Source organism: Artemia sp. Qi Xiang Cuo, chromosome 9 (assembly GCF_049724085.1).
Source record: "Artemia sp. Qi Xiang Cuo chromosome 9, ASM4972408v1, whole genome shotgun sequence".
In the NCBI taxonomy this organism is placed as follows: domain Eukaryota; kingdom Metazoa; phylum Arthropoda; class Branchiopoda; order Anostraca; family Artemiidae; genus Artemia; species Artemia sp. Qi Xiang Cuo.
In genome coordinates this window covers 29,256,124-29,283,426 of record NC_142802.1, presented here as the reverse complement: position 1 = coordinate 29,283,426, position 27,303 = coordinate 29,256,124, and the positions used below count along the sequence as shown (strand labels likewise).

The 27,303-nt window shown below is 35.9% G+C and overlaps 1 protein-coding gene and 1 long non-coding RNA gene across 4 annotated transcripts in view; one reads left to right on the top strand and one right to left on the bottom strand.

Moving 5' to 3' along the window:
• LOC148948539 (lachesin-like) overlaps positions 1–7,785 on the bottom strand; it is a 232,493-nt gene extending 224,708 nt beyond the window's left edge. For all 3 annotated transcript variants that reach the window (XM_089093973.1, XM_089093976.1, XM_089093975.1), the window contains exon 1: positions 7,554–7,785. In XM_089093973.1, the coding sequence (XP_088950099.1) occupies positions 7,554–7,644 (91 nt within the window). In that variant the 5' untranslated portion in view covers positions 7,645–7,785. The remainder of the gene's footprint in view (positions 1–7,553) is intronic.
• The window catches only part of LOC148948538 (uncharacterized), a 68,372-nt gene continuing 48,732 nt past the window's right edge, over positions 7,664–27,303 (top strand). Inside the window, exon 1 of the long non-coding RNA XR_016142197.1 lies at positions 7,664–7,801. This is a non-coding gene — a long non-coding RNA (uncharacterized LOC148948538). The remainder of the gene's footprint in view (positions 7,802–27,303) is intronic.

The following is a 27,303-nucleotide window of genomic DNA, read 5'->3' as shown; positions in this document are numbered from 1 at the left end:
AAAGTAAAGAACTCCCTTAAACAACAAATGAACAAAAATAAAATCAAATAATCTACCAAGCGCGAAACTACCACAAATCAACATCGACAAATAAATAAAACCCAAAACGAACAGAAATTGCAATAAATAACCGAGTCAAACTCAAAACGAGCAGAAATTAACATAAGTTGGGCTCAAAACCCCAATGCCTTCCCAAGGCCAGAACATAATTTGCATTTTACTGAAAAAAATACAAATGCATATGCATTGTCAGTTTAATGTACATATACTGATATTTAGTAATCAAAATGTTAATATTATTTGATTTATTAAAGTTGTAAAAGTAAAAACATTTATGTTTTTTCAGTAAAGTGCCAATTATATTTTGGTCTTGGGAAGGCATAGAGGTTTTAAGCCCTACTTATGTTAATTTCTGCTCGTTTTGAGTTTGACTCGGTTATCTATTGTAATTTCTGTTCGTTTTGGGTTTCATTTATTTATCGATGCTGATTCGTTGTATTTTGACGCTTTCATGGTAGATTATTTGATTTTATTTTTGCTCATTTTTTATTTAAGGGTTCTTTACTTTTCTTTGAAAAACTTATTTTGTGTAAAAACTTTTTTTAATTAATTTCTTTAATAAGTTAAACAGGCAAGAATAGTTGTGTTTATTTTGGTAATAATAATAATAATAATGTATTATTAAAGCTTTTTTACAGCCATATACAAAACAAAAAAAGAAAAGAAAAAGGATAAATAAAATGAAGACATAATAAAATCACTATCCTCTTAATCAACATTCATACCTTTCAATGCAAAATTTAACACACTTACTACTGTCTGTGGTGAATCTGAACTTAAAATCCTCCAAAGTAGCCAATCATTACCCTCTTTCAAAATTTCTCCCCTTATGTGAGAAAGCCGCCGGCATCACAGGAGGAAATGACCCAGCCCAAATCCAATCTCACCACATTTTAGACAAGTACGCTGCGTTTCCGGACCTTCTCTATTTTTCCAAACTTCTTTTCCTTGTATTGGTAGACAATTGGCTCGAAGCTGAATCCGAGTTTTCATATACTTACTAGGTAATCCCAGCTTCAAATATGTCTCCTGTCCATAAATCCACGTTATATCTCTATACAAAGTAAGACTAGTCGACTTATCTAAAGCTGTCCACCAAAGTTGAATTTCCTGGTCGTGCAATCTTGCTTGGAATTCCTTTATGAAGTTTTCTTGGTCCAGTGCTCCCTGTCCTCCATTCCACGCGTCTGAAAAGCCTGTTTCCTGTAGTATTTTCTGATCTGTGCTGTCCAAGTGGTTTTACTTTTTTGGGTGAGAAGATCTTTATAAGCAGCAAGAATAAGTCTTTCCTCGGGTAAATTCAGGATTTTGAGCCAAAACTTGATCATCTGTATCTTTCTTCGTATTTTTAATATGTAGATGCCTAGGTCACCTTTCAATACTAGAGAGTGAGTTGTTTTATGCAGCCCATATGCATGCTTCTAGTATTGTAGTTGTAGAGTTTCTAATGCTTATGCAGTCTGGTAGCCCCAAATTTCTGCCCCGTAATGCAGTATGGGTAAAACTTTTGTGATAAATATATGCTTATGAAGGCTGAGATCGCTTATTCCTGTTGTAACGTTGCTTCTGTAAATACCGAAAAGAGCATTTTTCCCTTTTGTCGTAGTTGCTGATATATTTCGTGTCCATTTACCATTTCGAGTTACTGTAAAGCCCAAATGTGTTGCTTTCCTTTCTATTTTTAAAATTTGATCTTCCAAATAAAACTTGGGGGGTAGCTCTGGTTGCTTTTTGTTAAATATCAATATTTGGCTTTTCGATACATTAGCCTTCAGTTTCTTTTTCTGCAGATATTCTGCTAGGATATTCAGTAGAGACTGTAGATTTTTCTCAGAATCAGCCAGTAAAATTATGTCATCTGCGAAAAGCAACATTGAAAGATTCAAATTTCCAAGACGAAGTGTTGGTAATATGATGTATTGTTTTTTGGGTGCTTGTTTAGTATCCAGTAAAGACGCGATAAGTGAAGTTTCGTTAATGCTAATGAAATAAAACAAAATAGGATGCAAATATAATAGTTCAGAAACAAATTTTGGCTATATATTTGCACATTAGGTGGGGGAGGGGTAAATAATAGCATATATTAAATACGCAACCTCACCTAACCTGTTTTTGCCCCTTCAACCCGAAAAAACTAAAGTTTAAATCTTTGTCACGGAGCGAGCAATACCTTACTAGGCAGTGAAGACCTGTTTTTATATAGCATCTTTGAGATTTCGATGCAGTTTTTCTTGCGTGTTTACTAAAAAAGTTGCCGTTTTTAGTTTTTGTTTTTTCTCGTTGGTATACGAGCTCTGCTCCCCACCAATGGCAAACAATGTGTAAAATTGGGTATTTTATTGCTATTGTAATAAAGAACCCTGAACCTTGAACCCAATCACTCCATGAATTCCGTGGGAATTTTTTCTGAAAATCCAAACACGCCGAAAATAGCCTCTGGATAATTCGCCCGAAACATCTACATATCCAAAATTGAGTTGGCAAAGAGAAAATAAGACAGAGAAAAATAATTTCCTATTGGAATCCTGTCATTCCCCCCCCTCCATGTCTAAAATTTCTTTAAATTTTTTGGCTTTAATTGATTTTTATTTATCTTTTAATTTTTTGTTTTTTTTCATTGTTTTTTTTTCACATTCACATCTACTTTCCGCGTTTCATTTGTTGGTTTTTTCTTCAGCACTCGCATTGATTATGTTTTTTCGTTTCACGCTGAAGAAGAGAGGCATTTGTCCCCTCGAAATATTCGCTTTGTGTTTTTTCAGTATTTTCATTCGACCTTTAAAAACCCCATTTTTGCTCGTTTTTTTTCTTCTTTATATTATGTCTGTATACTTCCCAATAACAAATGTGATACATAATTTAATGGGCAAATTTCATAACTTACAGGCCTCTTCCCATGGGCTGTGGGTGGTCAAGTTAACCCCAAAAGACATAGTTATTGGATCTTTCAACTATGCTGAACAAAATGACTATCTCATAGTTTTGATCGGACGACTTTGTGGAAAAAGGGGGCATGGGAGGGGGTCTAGGTGCCCTCGAATCTCTTTTTACTTATAAAGGGCACTAGAACTTTTAATTTTCTTTTGAATGCACCTTCTCCCGATATTCTAGGATTACTATTTCGTTAAGATCAGCCCTGGGAAAAAAAAACAGAACAAAAAATAAATAAACACGCATCCGGGATTTTTCTCCTGGCAAAAAATGCAAAATTCCAAATTCATGTATATAGGAGCTTGAAACTACGTGTTCTCTGACACGTGTGAATCTGATGGTGTGACTTTCATTAAAATTCTGTGACTCTTGGTGGGTATTTCATCCCTTTTCGAATATCAGGCAAATTTTCTCCGGCTCATAACTTCTGATCAGTAGCGCAAAACTTTATGAATCTTATATATTTGGAATCAGCATAATAAGCTGTTTCTTTTTAAATATCTATTGATATAAAATCTTTGTATCAATTCGTTACCACGGACTGTTTGACTGTTAAAGCACAATTGCCCAATTCTTTACTGATAGACACAAATACATCTGTAAGGTAGATCCCATGATGAAAGGTGTAAGGAACCAAAAGGAGGCATGTTCTCTCAAGAGGGAGAACATGGCATCAAATGAGGAGGAAAAACTGTATAAGCTTAGGCTATGCAGTCGACTTGAGTGTCCTACGTATAAACTTTAGCAGAATGAATACATTTCTGGATGTTTTGAAAGTTCATGATGCAGGAATTGGTTTTTAAATTCTTGTTAAGAATGCTAAGTTTCTTAAATCAAAATGAAATGAGGATGGAGACGTGATATTTGGCGAAGAGAAGATAGAACACGTAGATAGCTTAAATTACATAGTTGCATGATTACTAAGTATGGTGGATGTAGCGAGGATGTGGAAAGTAGAATAGCCAAGGCACATTGTGTTTTTTTCTTTTCATTTTGCTGTTAAAAAAAAAGGTTTGAAAGATCAGGGAGATGAAAGGTTGAACGAAGATTAGGATGATAGAAACCATGGTAGTAACAGTGGTCTTGCTCTGAATAGCTCTGAAGCATGATTGATTGAAAGGTTGAGAAGATACGCTAGATCTTTTTTTCCAGGAGACTGCTTTTAGTTACACGTTTGAACCATAATTAAAACAGTAAGCTGTACAAAAAATCAGTTAAGCCCTACTTTATAGGGCTATAGTGAAAGAAGGGTTAAGCTGGTCAGGTCATATATATGTATATATTTACTTATGTATATGTTACCGTGAATGTTCGAAATTCGTGACTGTCGACATTCACCGGTGAATATCGTAAATACCTTTTTTCTCCTTAGATTTAGTCAGAGTTGCCTGTCAACTTCTTCACTTTAATGTAAGGTTTGATGATGATAAGTTAGATTAAATTAGGTTGGGTTAGGTTACCTTAGGTTTTTAAACCATTTTGGATATTTATAACCCAATTTAATCTAATCCAACTTAACCTAGCCTAAACTAACATTATCTAAACTAACCAAACTTTAACTTTTACCATCATAGCTTGCACAAGAGTGCATAAGGCTGAAAAAGCTGACTTACAAAGCTAATAAAATCCAAGAAGAGAAAAAGGAATTTCGGACATTCACCGGTGAATGTCGACATTAACTAAATTTTGGACATTTACGGTAACATGTATATTAAGACCTAGACGGTTTTTAAACGTGTTTGGTGTGGAGTGTCATCAAGTACTGGCTCCTTTTTTTGTCCCCTAGCTTTTTGACAAACCCAGATGCTCCTCGTAATACACATTAAAATCAAGAATAATGAAGCATATACAGTCGAAACACCGTATCTTTACAAAAGTATCAGCGTTGCCAACATGGTACAATTTTACCCTTTTTGGCACAATTTAGAGGTGCAATCCATAATTTCTGGTATATTTCGGCACATATAACGACACTTATATTCGACTGATAGAGTCTTGCATTTTCTTCTTTTTTTTTCGAAATAGCCAGTTTTTTTGTTTTTTTTGAATTGCCAGAACATACATCATGGATGTGTGTTTATATGTTTTTTTCTTTGTTTTTCCCAGGGGTGATCGTATCGAACCAACAGTCGTAGAAGATTGGGAGAGGGCTCATTCGGATAGAAATTAAAAGTTCTAGTGGCCTTTTTAAGCAACGAAAAAAATCGGTGGGCAAATCCCCCCCTCCCACGCCCATTATTCCCTGAAGTCATCTGATCAAAATTTTGTGATAACCATTTTGTTCAGTGTAGTTGAAAGGTCCAATAACTATGTCTTTGGGGATGACATGTCCCCCCCCCCCAGGGGTCCCCGGAGGAGCCCCTACAAGTTATGTAATTCGCCCATTGTTTACATATAGTATTTGTTATTGGGAACATACCGACATTTTTCAAGGGGAGATTTTCTGGGGTGATTTTTCTACGGGAAGAATTTCCCATGGGGAGGGAAGTTTCTGGGGTGAAATTTGCAGGGGAAATCTTACACAGGGGGAATTTTCCAGAATTCATATGCAAAATTCACTTTATTTTTCTAACTTTCTCTTTGATGACCCCATTTTACATGTGGAAATGCTCTGGAGGAAATATCCGGGGGAAATCTTCAGCGGAGTTGGAACTCTCTGGATGATTTTTATGTGGGGGATTTCCCACGGGAGGGGGCAGGTGGGGGGAATTATCACCAGGAGAAATTTTCCATGGGGAAATTTTCCGCAGGAAAACTTTACATTAGGGGAGGGGGTTTTGGGGAAATATTTTCCACACAGAAGAGATTTCGTCATGACCTGAATAAGGATCAGAAATTAAATAAAAAAAACAAGCTTTCTTCAAATGAAAGTATGCTAAGGTATAGTATTTTTCAGGCGGAATCGTAAGCAAGAAATTTTCTCGGGGGTGGGTGATTCCCAGGGAGGATGGAATTGTCCAGAGGTAATTTCCCGGGGGAAGAATTCTAAGTGAAAGGAACTTTCAATTGAGGAATTTTTCGAAGAGGGGATTTCCCGGAAGGGGCCTGGAATTTTTTGAAACGATTAGAAGTTGAATTTAAAAAAATATTTACTACTGAAAGTAAGGAGCAACCTTAAAACTTTAGACGAAAAGTAATTATTCTATATATATGGGGGGATGCCCCTCCTTAATACCCCGCTCTTTACGCTAAAGTTTAACCTTTTGTCTCAATTCTTTAAGAAGGATTCCTGAAACACAGGGCTCGTGTAATTAGAATCAGAAATTCTTTTAAAGTTACTTAAAAAATTATAGCATGAAAAAAAGGGGTGTTGAGGAGGGATAACCCCTCTCATATACGGAATAATTTCTGCTTTAAGTTTCAATGATGCTCCTTACTATCAGTAGAATTTTTTTTTTTTTTTTTTTTTTTATTCAACTGTAAATATCAAGCTACTCGTGCTAATAGAAACTAAAACTCAACAAAAAAGGAAATTTTGATCATAATGTATGTATATGTTACCATGAATGTCCAAAATTGGTGAATGTGGGAAGTCACCTGTGAATGTCCAAAATACCCTTTTTCTTCTTGAATTTACTCAGTGTTGTCAAACAACTTTTTCAGTGTTATGCAAGGTTTGATGATGACAGGTTAGGTTATGTTTGGTTAGGTTGGACTAGGTTAGCTTAAGCTGGGTTTTTAACGTATTTCTGATATTTATAACCAAAGTTAACCTAATTTAATCTAACCTAAACTAAAATAATCTAATATAGCTTTAACTTTTACCATCGAAGCTTGCATAAGACTGAAAAAGGTGACTCGCAAAGCTAATTCAATCCAAGCAGAGAAACAGTAATTTCAGACATTCACCGGTGAATGTCGACATTAACCAGATTTCGGACATTCACGGTAACACATAGAATCATTTTTTTTATGTATAGAATCCCTCTCCCTTCATGCTATATTGTAAATTTTCCCCCTATTACTTCATGAAGGAATTCTCTAGCACAAGAACAATGGGATGAAAAAATTTTCCCCAATGCCTCAAGAATTGAAAGGCGTATTGTTGTTGCACTTGCACTAAAAAGTAAATTTCAAATTCAAGTGCATTAAAGTCATTCGCTAAATAAAAAAAAAAGTGCGATTACAGACTAGGTATAAGGGCTGAACTCAAAAATGCTTCATTAATGTACTAGTAAAAATTTAGCAAAAATAAGGGGCTGGGGTTATCCCCCTTCATAAACAGTATGATTTATAATCATCTTGAGATTAATTATTCTCTTTACTTTCAATTAATTAAAGGAATCATTTCATTAGTTATGGATTAATAAATGCTTGTTTAGTCTTTCGGGGTTTTTAATTTTGTGTCCATTTGATTAATTTGTATTCAAATTAATGAATAAAAGGTAATTTTACGCAGAGGCTGTTAGCTTATTCTGGTTGAGTGTGATTTCTTATCTAATGGATCATGACTCTCAGGCGTAGGAACAATGCCGTAGGAGTCAAAACTGGTGTCTTTGCTAATCAGACGAAAGGTGTCAAACAGGATCTACAGCTTTATCAAGACTAGCCTTTAAGCTTACCAGTAAGCCGATGATGAGTATGATGCTTGAATCCAATAATTGAGCAGGTTAGAAAATAAAGCAGAAAGACTGTAAGACTGTTAGAATTCATTTCCTGCACTTTATTGTCCAAGTTCTAACTAGGTACTGAATGAATACCGTGACTGATCTTCGTGTAAAAGAAACAACTATCGTGTTATTGCTTTATAGGAGCTATTTGCGCAACTGTATTTCAAAGAAAAGGAAGAACTAATACGGGAGCTAGAATGGTAAGTGAAAGTGATCTGGAAACAGGTGTAACTTAAATTACTTGATGACCTGGCGTGCTTTCTAAATTACTTCTAACAAGATACTAAGATATTAATCACTATTTTCACAACTGTAAGATTTTGTGTATGGATAAAAAGCTTGACTACCTTTAGAAAAGAGGTAAATGCGACAAAAATGTTCAAATGTTGATGATAATGTATACATATCTTGGTAATTATATATAATTCATCCAGTAATATAAGGAAATCTCACACAGAATAAGACTAATAAAAGTTTGATGGAGGGACTTGGATTTTTGAACCTAGTGCCCTTTGTGAATTACCCAAGATTTAGAGTAAATATACAAAAATTAAGTGACACTTGGTGACCTTTCTAATATAGGAGCTTCTCAAATTAAAATCAAAGCTTCACTCAACTTAAAAATATCACCAGGTCTGTTATTACGGTTTTTTACTTCATTTTTTTTTTTTCAAGTGGAGTTTACCACTGTTATTTGAAAAACAGAATTTTCATTTGTTTTCATCACAAAACTAATATTTTTGCATCCCTATCTCTAGCATCAAGGTCCCATGGCCCTTTCCACTCCTCATACATTGAACCTAGCACTGAATCTGATAATTTCAGAAATTTTCTATCAATAATCTACCAACTCCAGTTTACTTATCTACGTAATCCTTGGCAGTTGAGGTGTTTATCATATCGGAGAATAAACTTACTAATACCCTATTCATAGAATATCGCCCCAAATTATTTGAAATATGCTGTGATGGTTTATTTGAGCTCTTTGCCAATTGGTGATCATTTCCCGAAGTCGGTTCTATAAGTTGAGAAAAATGATAGGTGAGGAAACCGGGGTTCAACGTGGCGTACCGAAAATGAAATGAGACTCCCAACAACAGCTACACGAATTCCCCCCCCCCTAAAAAATAAAATACATGTTCAGTAACCGCAAGACTATGACAACTTTTTTTTGGGGGGGGGGACTCCCCAAACATAGGAACAACAATTACTATAGATTGTTACTTTTAAACTCTGCGACGCTTACGGAGAGCTATTATAAACAGAAAAATAGAATGCTGACTTTTCAAATTGTTCTAATTCTATGACAATCCCATCCTCACGGTGCTAGTGTAACACAGTAGCTCTTTGAGTAATTTAAATGGAGCATTTTCGAACACCCACCATATAGTCCCTTTTTTCAGCCAAGTGATTCCCGTCTTTTCTCTAAGCAGAAAAAATAGCATGGGGTAGCGCCCCCACTATGACCAAGAGCTAAAAGAAATCTTAACAACTTAAAATCATTGGCAATAACATTCTGTGGCAGTAACAGTTTTCTTTCCATATAATTTTTTTTTTTTTTTAATGAAGTTTTTCTCGGACTAGTAAAGAACGAAGTTGGAATTCAACAAAAATTAATGTTTCTCAGCCTCTGAACAAATATGTCCATAAAGCTAGTGGAAAAAATTACTTTTGGTATTTCCTCATAATTGTAGATTGAGAAAGTACAATCTTAAAAACTTGAAAAAGGATACTGAGGACTACGAATCAAAATTAAGAAGTTTACTAAATGATGAAAAAACATAAAAGAAGCTATCGTATAATCCAACAGACTATTTTACAAAGAAGTTTAAGAACGAATTGAAGCGTTTAAAGGATGAAAGAAAACTAAAACCTCAACTTAATTACAAATGCCTGCCACGCAGTTCCTTGTGCCCTAAATTATATGGACTTCCCTATATTCATAAGCCTAACCTACCATTACGACCAATTGTGTCAAGTACAAGGTCACCAACACGTGTTTTGAGCAAATGGTTAGTGTCAATCTGTAAACCCCTTTTGTCAACACAAATTTCGTATATTAAGAATTCTTCGAATTTGGTTGCAAAACTGAAAAAAGTAGAAATTTCTTCGAGTTCTTTGCTTTCAAGCTTCGGCATTGTATCAATGTACATAAATATTGATGTAGAAGCAGCCGAAACTCTTTTAGAAGGAAAGCTTTTAAGAAATTTGGATTTGATTAGTGGCAAAACAGATTTGGAAATTTCTGTAATTATGTATTTAGTAAGGTTGTGCAATAAGTTCTCTTATTTTTTTCAATTGAGAGGGGAGTGTTTCGAACAAATAAATGGTTTACCTATGGGGGCCCATTTATCCCCTTTATTAGCTAATATTTTTGTGGAGAATATTGAAACAATTGCGTTAGATTCGTATTTTTTTAAAACATATTTTTTAGGGCCGGTATATGGATGACATAATTTCAGTTTGGGATTATGGGGAGGATGAATTCAAAAGATTTTTTGAAGATCTTAATTGTTTGGGGGGGGGATTTAAAGTTTACTGCTGAATTGAAAGGTAGTGGGAAACTTCCTTTTCTTGATGTTCTTCTTTTGAAAAATCAAAATAGTCTGGATTTTAAAATTTACAGAAAACCGACCAATAACAGTAGATTTTTGTCTTATAGTTCCGGTAACGCTCGCCAAGTAAAAATTGGTTTGATCATTTCTTTAACTGATCGGATCTTTAGTATTTGCTCTCCAAAATTTGTTGAGGAGGATTTGTCTTTTCTAAGGAAAATACTAGTAAGCAACATGTATCCAGAATGGTTAATTAACCAGACTTTTAGAAGAAAGAGGTTTCTAGAGATTTCCAAGGAAGTCTTGGAGACAACTCGGGAAAAGGATGTTTTTTTGTTCCTTACCAAATGCACTCGGGCTAAGTGAAAAACTTAAAAGAATTTTACAAAGCAATGGTCTAAGGGTAGCTTTAAAGAGTAATAATACTTTGGGTAGTTTTCTAAATTCTGGGAAGCATCTAACTTTATTGGGGCAACGAAGTGGGTTTATCAGCTCCCATGTATTTGCGGAAGCTCATATGTGGACCGTACTAACCAGAGTTTGGAAATGAGATTATTACAACATAAAGATTCTATTTCTTCGGCTTTAAAGCAAGATTCTAAGTCTGAAGATTTTACTTAAGCCCTTTCAGAACATATTTTTAATTTTCCAGACCATTTTATTTTGTTCGAGAATGTCTCTTTAATTTCTAGGGCTCGGGGTTTAAAGCAAAATTTTCGTGAAACTCTTGAAACAAAGAAAATCTTATTCAAGAATATTGCTTTGAATCGGGATACAGGTGAATATGGGCTGAACTCTATCTATTATAATTTATTAAAATCTGACAGAGTAAAGTTCAATTCACCCAATGTAGTTGACCTTTGTCCAAGTGTTTATCATTGAATGCTAATGAACCGAATCCAAGAAGGTCAAAGAGGCTAGCTTCTGCCTTTTCTCCGAAAAAAAAAATAGAGATTTAAACATTGTGTAGTTTTATTGAATTTCGTTCACAAGCTTTTGTTTTAACTTGTTTTAGTTTAGTTTTACTACTGTTGACGGCCACTGTATATGTGACCGAAATATCTGGTATTTTTTGTGAATTTTCTATACACTGTCTATTAAAAAGGATTTTATCCCTATTTTGAACTTTTATTTTATCCTCATAATTGTAGGATTATGCAAAACTAAGGCTTTACTGAAAACACAAAATCTAAGCATAAGAATCAAGAATGCTTTAATTTATGTGCCGTAAAAAAAAATCATAAAACACTTTAGGTTTCTATTGCACAAGAAACACTATATTTTTTGTGTATTCATTGGCCCCCCTTTTTAGCTGCGTTGTTTGTTGGAATATTTTGCTTCAAATTCTGAAGCAAACAATCTTTAGAGAAATAAAAATAAATAAGAAGAGAAATAAGTAATATATAATGCAAAACAACAAAATCACTAAGCTTTGGGTTATAATACGGAGCTGTATCCAAATCCAGGAGAGGGGGAGCTGGGATGCAGTTATTTGGAAAAGATTCACGAAATCCCATATGTAGAAGATTATGAATATAATGAAATAAGAAATTCAGCATTATAGTTTTTAGTTACAAAAGAACTTTTGCATCAAGATTACCGAAAGTACTAGGGCCATTGTGAACCTAATTGTAGAAATGAACTTGCATAAGCTTCATTTTTGGCATTCAAAGTACCTAAAAACAACCAGTCTGCTGTGGCAACAATTGAGGGAGTGAAGGGGGAAGAGGTCATTTGCCCCCTCCCCCTTGCAGAGTTTTAAAAATACCCTTTTGCCTTTCTTATTCAAAAAACACTTTCTTGACGAAAAACAAACAAAAAACAACAACAAATAAACCCCACCAACATTCTTGTGAATGGGTGCCACTATCAGCCGGTTTCTTAAATATGACTCGCCTCCCCCCATCCACCAATTAAAGTTATCAGAAATAGATTTGAAAAAGATTCTACAAACAGCCCTACTTGAAGAATAGACGAGGATATTACTATTTTTATATAGAACTCGGGTAATAAACTTGGAGATAATTACTTGTCATTGAGATCTTGTTTGGATAAGATAGCTTGACGAACTGAGTCAAGAACACTGAGCTTCTTGAGGCCCCCCGCAGGAAGAGTGCCTCGGGGCTTTGCCCCTCGAAATCATAACTTTTTTAGAATTTATGGATATTTGTTATTCTAAATGTCAAATGAAATTTATTTGATATAGTTGCCTCCCTCCCCCCGTAAAAGATTCCTGAAGAAGTGCCTGCTTGAGGATACAAAAAGGGTAGCTAGATAAAACTGTTAGCTATCATTTAGAAGAAATGTATTGATCGGGCAAAAAATATAAAAAAGCAAGGATTTTTTTTTTTAGGAACAAAATATGCATACCTGACTTTGCTGGCCTACTAATGAAGATGTTGGTAAGAAACCAAAAATATAATTTATCCCGTTAGCCATTTCCCTACAGTTTTCATAAGCCTTCAGGCGCAGGGGGAAAAATAAGGACAAACAATAGTGCTATCTTTTTGAAATTTTCAAAAATCTATTTTCAAAATGTTCTGTTGAATCAGTATAGCAGTTACTTTTTCCAAATTAGGGCCACTTGATAATTGGGCCACTTGATCCAATTAGGGCCACTTGATAATTGCTTACACCTAAAAATTTCTTTGAAACATATTTTACAAACTTTGGTTTGCATGGGCAGCGAAACACTCTTTACTTTGCTTCTACTAGTGCTGTAGCCATGATGGCAGACTGTCAATCTCTGGTTGGGGGCTTTTTGAATTATGGTGATTTCAACTGCGCAATTTTGTATTTCCTATCCTTCTCCACTCTGGAAATGACATCAAAAATAATTATTTTTGGTACTATGTGACATTCCATTATGGTGTTATAAAGACAAACTCATAAAAAGCAAGAAGATATAAGTATTAGCCTTTTAATGAGTTATCAAACATCCCTCTAAGAACTGTCAGTAGCTTACTAGCATTGGCGAGTAAGAAAAGAGACGCATTAGTGCCATCCATGCAAAAATGTGACTTATGCTATTTTTGAGGAGCAATAATGACTATTCATGCCTTTCTTTTTTCTTTCACTCACCTTTCCTTTATACAATCGGACGTTCAAAGAAATAACCTTTATATTAAAAATGTGTAAGTTTTTGTGCGTTTTTTGGAAATTTAGAGGCAGGTGCAATATACATTATTTGTTGCCCTACCAATATATATATATATATATATATATATATATATATATATATATATATATATATATATATATATATATATATATATATATATATATATATATATATATATATATATATATATATATATATATATATATATATATATATATATATATATATATATATATATATATATATTTATATAAATGAGCTTTCGAAGGATATTGTAAGACTGATCCCCTTTCTTTTAGAATTGCAGGAACTCTCACGCAATAATAAATTGGAATACTATCAGGGCCAGGTTTTGCATGTTATGAAGTTACTTCACTGAGTTACATTTCTGAAATCCTACCTGAACCCGTGAATCCGGGGTCCTAAGTTTCGAAGTTTTCTAACTTGTATTTCTAACTTTTCTTGAATTTCTGGACGCTTCCTAACCACTAGAAACTTCATTGAATTGAGGGGGGTGGTACAAAAAAATTTAAAGAACGCGTCAAAAATGTGAAATTTATACTTGATCCCTCTTCATATCTGGGAATATTTCTGGTCTACGCTGTTACTATGGGAGTAAAGAGTAACATTTAACCCCAAAATTAGAAGAATTTATTCTGTATAGGAGGGGGACTGCCCCTTCCTAATCCCTACCTCCACCTCATGAACGCAGACACTTCGGAGGGCGCTCATTACGTCAGAAATTGAGACCTAGTCCTTTTTTATACGGTAAGTCAAAAGTGAGCGGACACCAACCAGCCGCGGGCGGGGGGAAGGAGGTATTTTCTACTGGATATTTTCTGATGGGGGTATTTTCCACGGGTGAATATTTTCTGGGGAGATACTTTTGGGGGGAGGATGTAAAGGTCTTGTCCCATAAATAGAGCTTTAGACATTACCTGGCTTATTAATAGATGTTCAAGGAAGTCAAAATTAAATTTGGAAGCAATACTGAATCAGCAATCAAATAAAGCTTATCTTTTTTTTACCACACTGCTTATTTCCTATTTGGGATCTTTGTTCAAGATCACCATGTTGTCTACGGTATAGCTGCATCTTTGAACAATAGCCCAGGCCTTGTTATTTATAGAACATAAATTAGACAAACTACCTTCCAGCCTTTTTGATGACTTAAAAAGGGCAGTAGAAATACTAATTTCCGTTCGAATGAGCCCTCTGCCGATCTTCTAGGAATATTTGGTTCGATACGGTTCCTCTTATATCACCACTATTGCGTAACTTACAGCCCTATCCCACGGGACTATGGAGGGTCTTATCACTACCAAAAGCATAGTCACTAAATCTTTCAACCATGCCAAAAAATATGGCCATCTCAAAATTTTGGTCGGAAGAATTTGGAGCAGGGGGCTCGGGAGGCTGAACCAATTTTTTGTCACTTAAAAAAGGCACTAGAACTTTTAATTTCCGCTCGCATCAGCCCTCTGTAGTCTTTTAGGACCATTGGTTCGATACAATCGCCTATTTGAAAAAAAAAACAACAACAACAAAGAAACAAATAAACACGCATCCCTGATCCACAAAAGTAGGGAGCTATCATGAGCTCCCGGGCTACACCACTGCTGCCATCTACAATTTAGTCTAACACCAAGCCTACATAATCTATTCCAGGATTATTGATCCACGAAGAGGGAAAGATTTCTGGGAACTTGATTGCATAATCGAGGGGGGAGAATTTCTGAGAAATTGGTTTGCATAATTGAGGGAAATTATTGATCCATGAAAGGAGAATTAAGAAACATTATGGCTTCTTTAATCTTTAGGTCTGTGGAAGAAATGACATCACTTGTTTCCTAGGAATTATACGGGACTCTAAAGAGATAGAAATTCTATTTTTAAATATGGCTACTCAGGTCATTAGGCTTAGCGATAAATTAATATTCTATCGAAGCTTTAATAGAGTAGCTAGGAACACCTTAGAGATGAAGAGATTAACGCGGGAATTTTTTTTATGGGAATTTCAAATGTGACAGCGCAGGGATGCCAAAACAAAAGGAACACGCAGAAATTACGTTTAGGGATTATTTGGGCGAAACCGTTTGAGACAATTTAGAAGATGATTTAGGCAAAACAGTTTGAGAAATTTTAGAAGATGTTTTGGGTAAAACAGTTTGAGACATTTTAGAAGATGATTTTAGACGACGATTTAGAAGATGATTTGGGGTGAAACTCTGTGGTCGTTATAATACACAAGTTCCATTTGAACAGTGTTGCGAGGTCCCCTACCCCAACCCCAACCCCAAAAGGGACCCATCCCCCCAAAGGGCCTCCAGGCCCCCAAAGGGCCCTCCGGACCCCCGGGCCCCCACAGGCTCCCAAAGGGCTCCCGGTCCCCCAAAGGACCCCCGGACCCCTAAAGGCCCCCTGGGCCCCCAAAGCCCCCCCCGGCTCCCAAAGGCCCCCCGGGCCCCCAGATTTTTTTAAATACTTTTTTGAATCATTTTGTTTGCATGTCTGGGTTGGTGTTTGCAAGTCCAAGTATTTGTCTTTGTTGGTTTGAATGACTAAAGTGTCTGTCTTTCTCTGTTTGTGTGTCTGCTTCTATTTGTTTGCATGTCTGGGTTGGTGTTTGAAAGTCCAAGAATTTTTCTTTGTTGGTTTGAATGTCTAAAGTGTCTGTCTTTCTCTGTTTGTGTGTCTGATTCTATTTGTTTGCATATCTGGGTTGGTGTTTGCAAGTCCAAGTATCTATATCTGTTGGTTTGAATGTCTAAAGTGTCTGTCTTTCTCTGTTTGCATGTCTGAATCTATTTGTTTGCATGTCTAGGTTGGTGTTTACAAGTCCAAGAATTTATCTTTGTTGGTTTGAATGTCTAAAGTGTCTGTCTTTCTCTGTTTGTATGTCTGAATCTATTTGTTTGCATGTCTGGGTTGGTGTTTGCAAGTTCAAGAATTTGTCTTTGTTGGTTTGAATGTCTAAAGTGCCTGTATTTCTCGGTTTGTATGTCTGAATCTATTTGTTTGCATGTCTGGGTTGGTGTTTGCAAGTCCAATTATTTGCCTTTGTTGCGTTGAATATCTAAAGTGTCTGTATTTCTCTGTTTGTATGTCTGATTCTCTTTGTTTGCATGTGTTGTTTGTTGTTTGCAAGTCCAAGTATTTGTCTTTGTTGGTTAGAATGTCTAAATTGTGTGCCTTTCTCTGTTTGTGTGTCTGAGTCTATTTGTTTGCATGTCTGGATTGGTGTTTGCAAGTCCAAGTATTTGTTATTGTTGGTTTGAATGTCTAAAGTGTCTGTCTTTCTCTGTTTGTGTGTCTGATTCCATTTGTTGGCATGTCTGGGTTGGTGTTTGCAAGTCCAAGAATTTGTCTTTGTTGGTTTTAATGTCTAAAGTATCTGTCTTTCTCTGTTTGTGTGTTTGATTCTATTTGATTGCATATCTATGTTGGTGTTTGCAAGTCCAAGAATTTGTCTTTGATGGTTTGAATGTCTAAAGTGCCTGTCTTTCTCTGTTTTTGTGTCTGATTCTATTTTTTTGCATGTCTGGGTTGGTGTTTGAAAGTCCAAGAATTTGTCTTTGTTGGTTTGAATATCTAAAGTGTCTGTCTTTCTCTGTTTGTGTGTCTAATTCTATTTGTTTGCATGTCTAGGTCGGTGTTTGCAAGTCCCAGAATTTGTCTTTGTTGGTTTGAATGTCTAAAGTGTCTCTCTTTCTCTGTTTGTGTGTTTTATTCTATTTGTTTGCATGTCTGGGTTGGTGTTTGCAAGTCCAAGTATTTGTCTTTGATGGTTTGAATGTCTAAAGTGTCTGTGTTTCTCTGTTTGTGTGTCTGATTCTATTTATTTGCATGTCTGGGTTGGTGTTTGCAAGTCCAAGTATTTGTCATTGTTGGTTTGAATGTCTAAAGTGTCTGTCTTTGTTTGCATGTCTGGGTTGGTGTTTGCAAGTCCAAGTATTTGTCTTTGTTGGTTTGAATGTCTAAAGTGTCTGTCTTTTTCTGTTCGTGTGTCTGATTCTATTTGTTTGCATGTCTGCGTTGGTGTTTGCGAGTCCAAGAATTTGTCTTTGTTGACTTGAATGTCTAAAGTGTTTGTCTTTCTCTGTTTGTGTGTTTGATTCTATTTATTTGCATGTCTTGGTTGGTGTTTGCAAGTCCAAGTATTTGTCATTGTTGGTTTGAATATCTAAAGTGTCTGTCTTTCTCTGTTTGTGTGTCTGATTCTATTTGTTTGCATGTCTGGGTTGGTGTTTGCAAGTCCAAGAATTTTTCTTTGCTGGTTTGAATGTCTAAAGTGTCTGTCTTTCTCTGTTTGTGTCTGATTTTATTTGTTTGCATTTCTAGGTTGGGTTTTGCAAGTCCAAGAATTTTTGATTGTTGGTTTCAATGTCTAAAGTGTCTGTCTTTCTCTGTTTGTGTGTTTGATTCTATTTGTTTTCATATCTGGGCTGGTGTTTACAAGTCAAAGAACTTGTTTTTGTTGGTTTGAATGTCTAAAGTGTCTGACTTTCTCTGATTGTGTGTCTGATTCTATTTGTTTGCATGTCTGTATTGGTGTTTGCAAGTCCAAGTATTTGTCTTTGTTGGTTTTAATGTCTAAAGTGTCTGTATTTCTCTGTTTGTTTGTCTGATTCTATTTGTTAGCAGCTCTGGGTTGGTGTTTGCAAGTCCAAGAATTTGTCTTAGTTGGTTTGAATGTCTAAAGTGTATGTCTTTCTCTGTTTGTGTGTCTGATTCTATTTGTTGTCATGTGTAGGTTGGTGTTTGCAAATCCAAGTATTTGTCTTTGTTGGTTTGAATGTCTAAAGTGTCTGTCTTTCTCTCTTTGTGTGTCTGATTCTACTTATTTGCATGTCTGGGTTGGTGTTTGCAAGTCCAAGAATTTGTCTTTGTTGGTTTGAATGTCTAAAGTGTCTTTTTTTCTCTGTTTATGTGTCTGATTCTATTTGTTTGCATATATGGGTTTGTGTTTGCAAGTCCAAGTATTTGTCTGTGTTGGTTTGAATGTCTAAAATGTATGTCTTGCTCTGTGTGTGTCTGGTTCTATTTGTTTGCATGTCTGAGTTTGGGTTTGAAAGTCCAAGAATTTGTCTTTGTTGGTTTGAATGTCTAAACTGTCTGTCTTTCTTTGTCTATGTGTCTGATTCTATTTGTTTGCCTGTCTGGGTTGGTGTTTGAAAGTCCAAGTATTTGTGTTTGTTGGATTGAATTTCTAAAGTGTCTGTCTTTTTCCGTTTGTATGTCTGATTCTTGTTGTTTACATATTATGGCTTGTGTTTACCTGTCCTATTATTTATCATTATTGGTTTGAATGTCTAAAGTGTCTGTCTTTCTCTGTTTGTGTGTTTGAGTCTATTCGTTTTCTAATCTGGATTGGTGTTTGCAAGTCCAAGTATTTGTCTTTTTTGGTTTGAATGTCTAAAGTGCCTGTCTTTCTCTGTTTGTTTGTTTGATTCTATTTGTTTGCATGTCTGGGTTGGTGTTTGCAAGTCAAAGAATTTGTCTTTGTTGGTTTGAATGTCTAAAGTGTTTGTTTTTCTCTGTTTGTGTGTCTGATTCTATTTGTTTACATGTCTAGGTTGGTGTTTGCAAGTCCAAGTATTTGTCTATTTTGGTTTGAATGTCTGAAGTGTCTGTCTTTCTCTGTTTGTGTGTTTGATTCTATTTGTGTGCATGTCTAGGTCGGTGTTTGCAAGTCCAAGAATTTGTCTTTGTTGGTTTGAATGTCTAAAGTGTCTCTCTTTCTCTGTTTGTGTGTTTAATTCTATTTGTTTGCATGTCTGGGTTGGTGTTTGCAAGTCCAAGTATTTGTCTTTGATGGTTTGAATGTCTACAGTGTCTGTGTTTCTCTGTTTGTGTGTCTGATTCTATTTGTTTGCATGTCTGGGTTGGTGTTTGCAAGTCCAAGTATTTTTCATTGTTGGTTTGAATGTCTAAAGTGTCTGTCTTTGTTTGCATGTCTGGGTTGGTGTTTGCAAGTCCAAGTATTTGTTTTTGTTGGTTTGAATGTCTAAAGTGTCTGTCTTTTTCTGTTCGTGTGTCTGATTCTATTTGTTTGCATGTCTGCGTTGGTGTTTGCGAGTCCAAGAATTTGTCTTTGTTGACTTGAATGTCTAAAGTGTTTGTCTTTCTCTGTTTGTGTGTTTGATTCTATTTATTTGCATGTCTTGGTTGGTGTTTGCAAGTCCAAGTATTTGTCATTGTTGGTTTGAATATCTAAAGTGTCTGTCTTTCTCTGTTTGTGTGTCTGATTCCATTTGTTTGCATGTTTGGGTTGGGGTGTGCTAGCTTAAGAATTTATCTTTGCTGGTTTGAATGTCTAAAGTATATGTCTTTCTCTGTTTGTGTGTTAGATTCTGTGTGTTTTCATGTCTGGGTTGGTGTTTGCAAGTCCAAGTATTTGTCTTTGTTGGTTTGAATGTCTAAAGTGTCTGTCTTTCTCTGTTTGTGTGTCTGATTCTATTTGTTTGCATGTCTGGGTTGGTGTTTGCAAGTCCAAGAATTTGTCTTTGTTGGTTTGAATGTCTAAAGTGTCTGTCTTTCTCTGTTTGTGTGTCTGATTCTATTTGTTTGCATGTCTGTATTGGTGTTTGCAAGTCCAAGTATTTGTCTTTGTTGGTTTGAATGTCTAAAGTGTCTGTATTTCTCTGTTTGTGTGTCTGATTCTATTTGTTAGCAGCTCTGGGTTGGTGTTTGCAAGTCCAAGAATTTGTCTTTGTTGGTTTGAATGTCTAAAGTGTCTGTCTTTCTCTGTTTGGGTGTCTGATTCTATTTGTTTACATTTCTGGGTTGATGGTTGCAAGTCCAAGTATTTGTCTTTGTTGGTTTGAATGTCTAAAGTGTCTGTCTTTGTCTGTTTGTGTGTCTGATTCTATTTGTTTGCATGTCTGGGTTGGTGTTTGCAAGTCCAAGTATTTGTCTTTGTTGGTTTGAATGTCTAAAATGTCTGTCTTTCTCTGTTTATGTGTCTGATTCTATTTGTTTGCATGTCTGGGTTGGTGTTTGCAAGTCCAAGAATTTGTCTTTGTTGGTTTGAATGTCTAAAGTGTCTGTTTTTCTCTGTTTATGTGTCTGATTCTATTTGTTTGCATATATGGGTTGGTGTTTGCAAGTCCAAGTATTTGTCTTTGTTGGTTTGAATGTCTAAAATGTATCTCTTGCTCTGTGTGTGTCTGGTTATATTTGTTTGCATGTCTGGGTTTGGGTTTGCAAGTCCAAGAATTTGTATTTGTTGGTTTGAATTTCTAAACTTTCTTTCTTTCTTTGTCTGTGTGTCTGATTCTATTTGTATGCATGTCTGGGTTGTTGTTTGTAAGTCCAAGTTTTTATCTTTGTTGGATTGAACGTCTAAAGTGTCTGTCTTTCTCTGTTTGTATGTCTGATTCTATTTGTTTGCATATCTGGGTTGGTGTTTGCTAGTCCAAGTATTTGTCTTTGTTGGTTTGAATGTCTAAAGTGTATGTCTTTCTCGGTTTGTGTGTTTGATTCTATTTGTTTGTATATCTGGGTTGGTGCTTGCAAGTCTAAGTATTTGTCTTTGTTGGTTTGAATGTCTAAAGTGTCTGTCTTTCTCTGTTTGTGTGTCTGATTCTATTTGTTTGCATGTCTGGGTTGGTGTTTGCAAGTCCAAGAATTTGTCTTTGTTGGTTTGAATGTCTAAAGTGACTGTCTTTCTCTGTTTGTTTGTCTGATTTTATTTGTTTGCATGTCTGGGTTGGTGTTTGCAAGTCCAAGAATTTGTCTTTGTTGGTTTGAATGTCTAAAGTGTCTGTCTTTCTCTGTGTGTGTTTGATTCTATTTGTTTACATGTCTGGGTTGGTGTTTGCAAGTCCAAGAATTTGTCTTTGTTGGTTTGAATGTCTAAAGTGTCCTTTCTCTGTTTGTGTGTTTGATTCTATTTGTTTGCATGTCTGGGTTGGTGTTTGCAAGTCTAAGTTTTTGTCTTTGATGGTTTGAATGTCTAAAGTGTCTGGCTTTCTCTGTTTGTGTGTATGATTCTTTTTGTTTGTATGCCTGTGTTGGTGTTTGCAAGTCCAAGGATTTGTCTTTGTTGGTTTGAATGTATAAAATGTTTATCTTTCTCTGTTTATGTGTCTGATTCTATTTGTAGGCATGTGTGGGTTAGTGTTTACAAGTCCAAGAATTGGTCTTTGTTGGTTTGAATGTCTAAAGTGTCTGTCTTTCTCTGTTTGTGTGTTTGATTCTATTTGTTTGCATGTCTGGGTTGGTGTTTGCGAGTCCAAGTATTTGTCTTTGTTGGTTTGAATGTCTAAAGTGTCTGTCTCTCTGTTTGTGTGTCTGATTCTATTTGTTTACATGCCTGGGTTGGTGTTTGCAAGTCCATGTATTTGTCTTTGTTGGTTTGAATGTCTAAAGTGTCTGTCTTTCTCTGTTTGTGTGTCTGATTCTATTTGTCTGCATATCTGGGCTGGTGTGTGCAAGTCCAAGTATTTGTCTTTGTTAGTTTGAATGTCTAAAATGTCTGTCTTTCTCAATTTGTGTGTCTGATTCTATTTGTTTGCATGTCTGGGTTGGTGTTTGCAAGTCCAAGAATTTTTCTTTGTTGGTATGAATGTCTAAAGCGTCTGTCTTTCTCTGTTTGTGTGGCTGATTCTATTTGTTTGCATGGCTGGGTTGGTGTTTGCAAGTCCAAGTATTTGTCTTTGTTGGTTTGAATGTCTAAAGTATCAGTCTTTCTCTGTTTGTGTGTCTGATTCTATTTGTTTGCATGTCTGGCTTGGTGTTTGCAAATCCAAATATTGGTCTTTGTTGGTTTGAAAGTCTAAAGTGTCTGTCTGTCTCTGTTTTTGTGTCTGATTTTATTTGTTTAGATTTCTGGGTTGGTGTTTGCAAGTCCAAGAATTTGTCTTTGTCGGTTTGAATGTCTAAAGTGTCTCACTTTCTCTGTTAGTGTGTCTGATTCTATTTGTTTGCATGTCTGGTTTGGTGTTTGCAAGTCCAAGTATTTGTTTTTGTTGGTTTGAATGTCTAAAGTGTCTGTATTTCTCTGTTTGTGTGTCTGATTCTATTTGTTTGCATGTCTGGGTTGGTGTTTGCAAGTCCAAGTATTTGTCTTTGTTGGTTTGAATGTCTAAAGTGTCTGTCTTTCTCTGTTTGTGTGTTTGATTCTATTTGTTTGCATGTCTGGGTTGGTGTTTGCAAGTCCAAGTATTTGTCTTTGTTGGTTTGAATGTCTAAAGTGTCTTTCTTTCTCTGTTTGTGTGTATGATTCTATTTGTTTGCATGTCTGGGTTGGTGTTTGCAAGTCCAAGAATTTGTCTTTGTTGGTTTGAATGTCTAAAGTGTCTGTCTTTCTCTGTTTGTGTGTCTGATTCTATTTGTTTGCATGTCTGGATTGGTGTTTGCAAGTCCAAGTATTTGTCTTTGTTGGTTTGAATGTCTAAAGTGTCTGTATTTCTCTGTCTGTTTGTCTGATTCTATTTTTTTGCAGGTCTGGGTTGGTGTTTGCAAGTCCAAAAATTTGTCTTTGTTGGTTTGAATGTCTAAAGTGTCTGTCTTTCTCTGTTTGTGTGTTTGATTCTATTTGTTTGCATGTCTGGGTTGGTGTTTGCAAGTCTAAGTTTTTGTCTTTGTTGGTTTGAATGTCTAAAGTGTCTGGCTTTCTCTGTTTGTGTGTCTGATTCTATTTGTTTGCATGTCTGGGTTGGTGTTTGCAAGTCCAAGTATTTGTCTTTGTTGGTTTTGGACTTGCAAACACCAACCCAGACATGCAAACAAATAAAATAATACACTCAAACAGAGACAGACAAACACTTTAAACATTCAAACCAAAAAAGAAAAATACTTGGACTTGGAAGCACCAACCCAGACATGCAAACAAATAGAATCAAACACACAAACAGAGAAAACAGGCACTTTAGACATTCAAACCCACAAAGAAAAATACTTGGACTTGCAAACACCAACCCAGACATGCAAACAAATAGAATCACACACACAAATAGAGAAAGACAGGCACTTTAAACATTCAAACCAACAAAAACAAATACTTGGACTTGCAAACACCAACCCAGACATGCAAACAAATAGAATCAAAGACACAAACAGAGAAAGACAGACACTTTAGACATTCAAACCAACAAAGACAAATTCTTGAACTTGCAAACACCAACCCAGACATGCAAACAAATAGAATCAGACACACAAACAGAGAAAGAGAGACACTTTAGACATTCAAACCAACAAAGACAAATACTTGGACTTGCAAACAACAGCCCAGATGTGCAAACAAATAGAATCAGACACACAAACAGAGAAAGACAGACACTTTAGACATTCAAATCAACAAAGACAAATTTTTGGACTTGCAAACACCAACCCAGACATGCAAACAAATAGAATCAAACACACAAACAGAGAAAAAACTGACACTTTAGACAATCAAACCAACAAAGACAAATACTTGGACTTGCAAACACCAACCCAGACATGCAAACAAATTGAATCAGACCCACAAACAGAGAAAGAGAGACACTTTAGACATTCAAACCAACAATAACAAATGCTTGGACTTGCAAACACCAACCCAGACATGCAAATAAATAGAATCAGACAAACAAACAGAGAAAGACAGACACTTTAGACATTCAAACTACCCAAGACAAATTCTTGGACTTGCAAACACCAACCCATACATGCAAACAAATAGAATCAGACACACAATCAGAGAACGACAGACACTTTAGACATTCGAACCAACAAAGAAAAATATTTGGACTTGCAAACACCAACCCAGACATGCAAACAAAAATAATCAGACACACAAACAGAGAAAGACAGACACTTTAGACATTCAAACCAACAAACCCAAATACTTGGACTTGCAAACACCAACCCAGACATGCAAACAAATACAATCAGAGACACAAACAGAGAAAGATAAACACTTTAGACATTCAAACCAACAATGACAAATACTTGGACTTGCAAAAACCAACCCATACATGCAAACAAATTGAATCAGACACACAAACAGAGAAAGACAGACACTTTAGACATTCAAACCAACAAAGACAAATACTTGGACATGCAAAAACCAACCTAGACATGCAAACAAATAGAATCAGACACACAAATAGAAAAAGACAGACACTTTATACATTCAAATCAACAAAGACAAATACTTGGACTTGCAAACATCAACCCAGACATGCAAACAAATAGAATCAGACACACAAACAGAAAAGGACAGACACTTTAGAAATTCAAACCAACAAAGACATATTCTTCGACTTGCAAACATCAACTCGGATATGCAAACAAATAGAATCATACACACACACAAAGAAAGACAGACACTTTAGACATTCAAACCAACAAAGACAATTTGTTGGACTTGCAAACACCAACTCAGACATGAAAACAAACAGAATCAGACACACAAACAGAGAAAGACAGACACTTTAGACATTCAAACCAACAATGACAAATACTTGGACTTGAAAACAGCAGCCCAGACATGAAAACAAATAGAATCAGACACATACACAGAGAAAGACAGACACTTTAGACATTCAAACCAATAATGACAAATTCTTGGACTTTCAAACACCAATCCAGACATGCAAACAAATAGAATCAGACACACAAACAGAGAAAGACATACACTTTAGACATTCAAACCAACAAAGACAAATACTTAGACATGCAAACACCAACTCAGACATGCTAACAAATTGAATCAGACACACAAACAGAGAAAGACAGACACCTTAGACATTCAAACCAACAAAGACAAATATTTGGACTTGCAAACACCAACCCAGACATGCAAACAAATAGAATCAGACACACAAACAGAGAAAGACAGACACTTTAGACATTCAAACCAACAAATACAAATTCTTGGACTTGCAACCATCAACCCTGACATGCAAACAAATAGAATCAGACACACAAACATAGAAAGACAGACACTTTAGGCATTCAAACCAACAAAGACACATTCATGGATTTGCAAACACCAACCCAGACATACAAACAAATAGAATCAGACACACAAACAGAGAAATACAGACACTTTAAACATTCAAACCAACAAAGACAAATACTTGGAATTGCAAACACCAACCCAGACATGCAAACAAATAGAATCAGCCACACAAACAGAGATAGACAGACACTTTAGACATTCAAACCAACAAAGACAAATTCTTGGACTTGCAAACACCAACCCAGACATGCAATCAAATAGAATCAGACTCACAAACAGAGAAAGACAGACACTTTAGATATTCAAACCAACAAAAAAAAATATTTGGAATTGAAAATACCAACCCAGACATGCAAACAAATAGAATCAGACACACAAACAGAGAAAAACAGACACTTTAGACATTCAAACCAACACAGACAAATTTTTGGACTTGCAAACACCAACCCAGATATGCAAACAAATAGAATCAGACACACAAACAGAGAAAGACAGACACTTTAGACATTCAAACCAACAAAGTCAAATACTTGGACTTGCAAACATCAACCCAGACATGTAAACAAATAGAATCAGACACACAAACAGAGAAAGACAGACACTTTAGAGATTCAAACCAGCAAAGACAAATTCTGGGACTTGCAAACATCAACCCAGACATGCAAACAAATAGAATCAGACACACAAACAGAGAAAGACAGACACTTTAGACATTCAAACCAACAATGACAAATACTTGGACTTGCAAACACCAACTCAGATATGCAAACAAATAGAATCAAACACACAAACAGAGAAAGACAAACACTTTAGACATTGAAGCCAACAAAGACAAATTCTTGGACTTGCAAACACCAACCCAGACATGCAAACAAATAGAATCAGATACACAAACAGAGAAAGACAGACACTTTAGATATTCAAACCAACAAAGGCAAATTCTTGGACTTGTAAACACCAACTCAGACATGCAAACAAATAGATTCAGACACACAAACAGAGAAAGACAGACACTTTTGACATTCAAACTAACAAAGACAAATACTTGGACTTGTAAACATCAACCCAGACATGCAAACAAATAGAATCAGACACACAAACAGAGAAAGACAGACACTTTAGAGATTCAAACCAACAAAGACAAATTCTTGGACTTGCAAACACCAACCCAGACATGCAAACAAATAGAATCAGACAAACAAACAGAGAAAGACATACAATTTAGTCATTAAAACCAACACAGAAAAATACTTGGAATTGCAAACACAAACCCAAACATGCAATCAAAAAGAATCAGCCACAAAAACAGAAAAAAACAGACACTTTAGACATTCAAACCAACAAAGACAAATACTTGGACTTGAAAACACCAGCCCAGACAAACAAACAAATAGAATCAGACACACAAACAGAGAAAGACAGACACTTTAGACATTCAAACCAGCAAAGACAAATACTTGGACTTGCAAACACCAACCTAGACATGCAAACAAATAGAATCAGACACACAAACAGAGAAAGAAAGACACTTTAGACATTCAAACCAACAAAGACAAATTCTTGGACTTCCAAACACCAACCCAGACATGCAAACAAATAAAATCAGACAGACATGCAAACAAATTGATTCAAAAAAGTTTAAAAAAAAATGTGGGGGCCCGGGGGACCTTTGGGGCCCCGGGGGCCCTTTGGAGGGCTCCCCGGGGAGGGGGGGGGCTTTGGGGACCCATTAGCCTTTGGGAGCCCGGGGGGCCCTTTGGGGGCCCGGGGGTCCTTTGGGGGGATGGGTCCCTTTTGGGGATGGGGTAGGGGACCTCGCAACACTGTTCAAATGGAACTTGTGTATTATAACGACCACAGAGTTTCACCCCAAATCATCTTCTAAATCGTCTTCTAAAATCATCTTCTAAAATGTCTCAAACTGTTTCGCCCAAAAAATCTTCTAAAATGTCTCAAACTTTTTCGCCTGAATCATCTTCTAAAATGTCTTAAACGGTTTCGCCCAAATAATCCCTAAATGTAATTTCTGCGGGTTCCTTTTGTTTTGGCATCCCTGCGCTGTCACATTTGAAATTC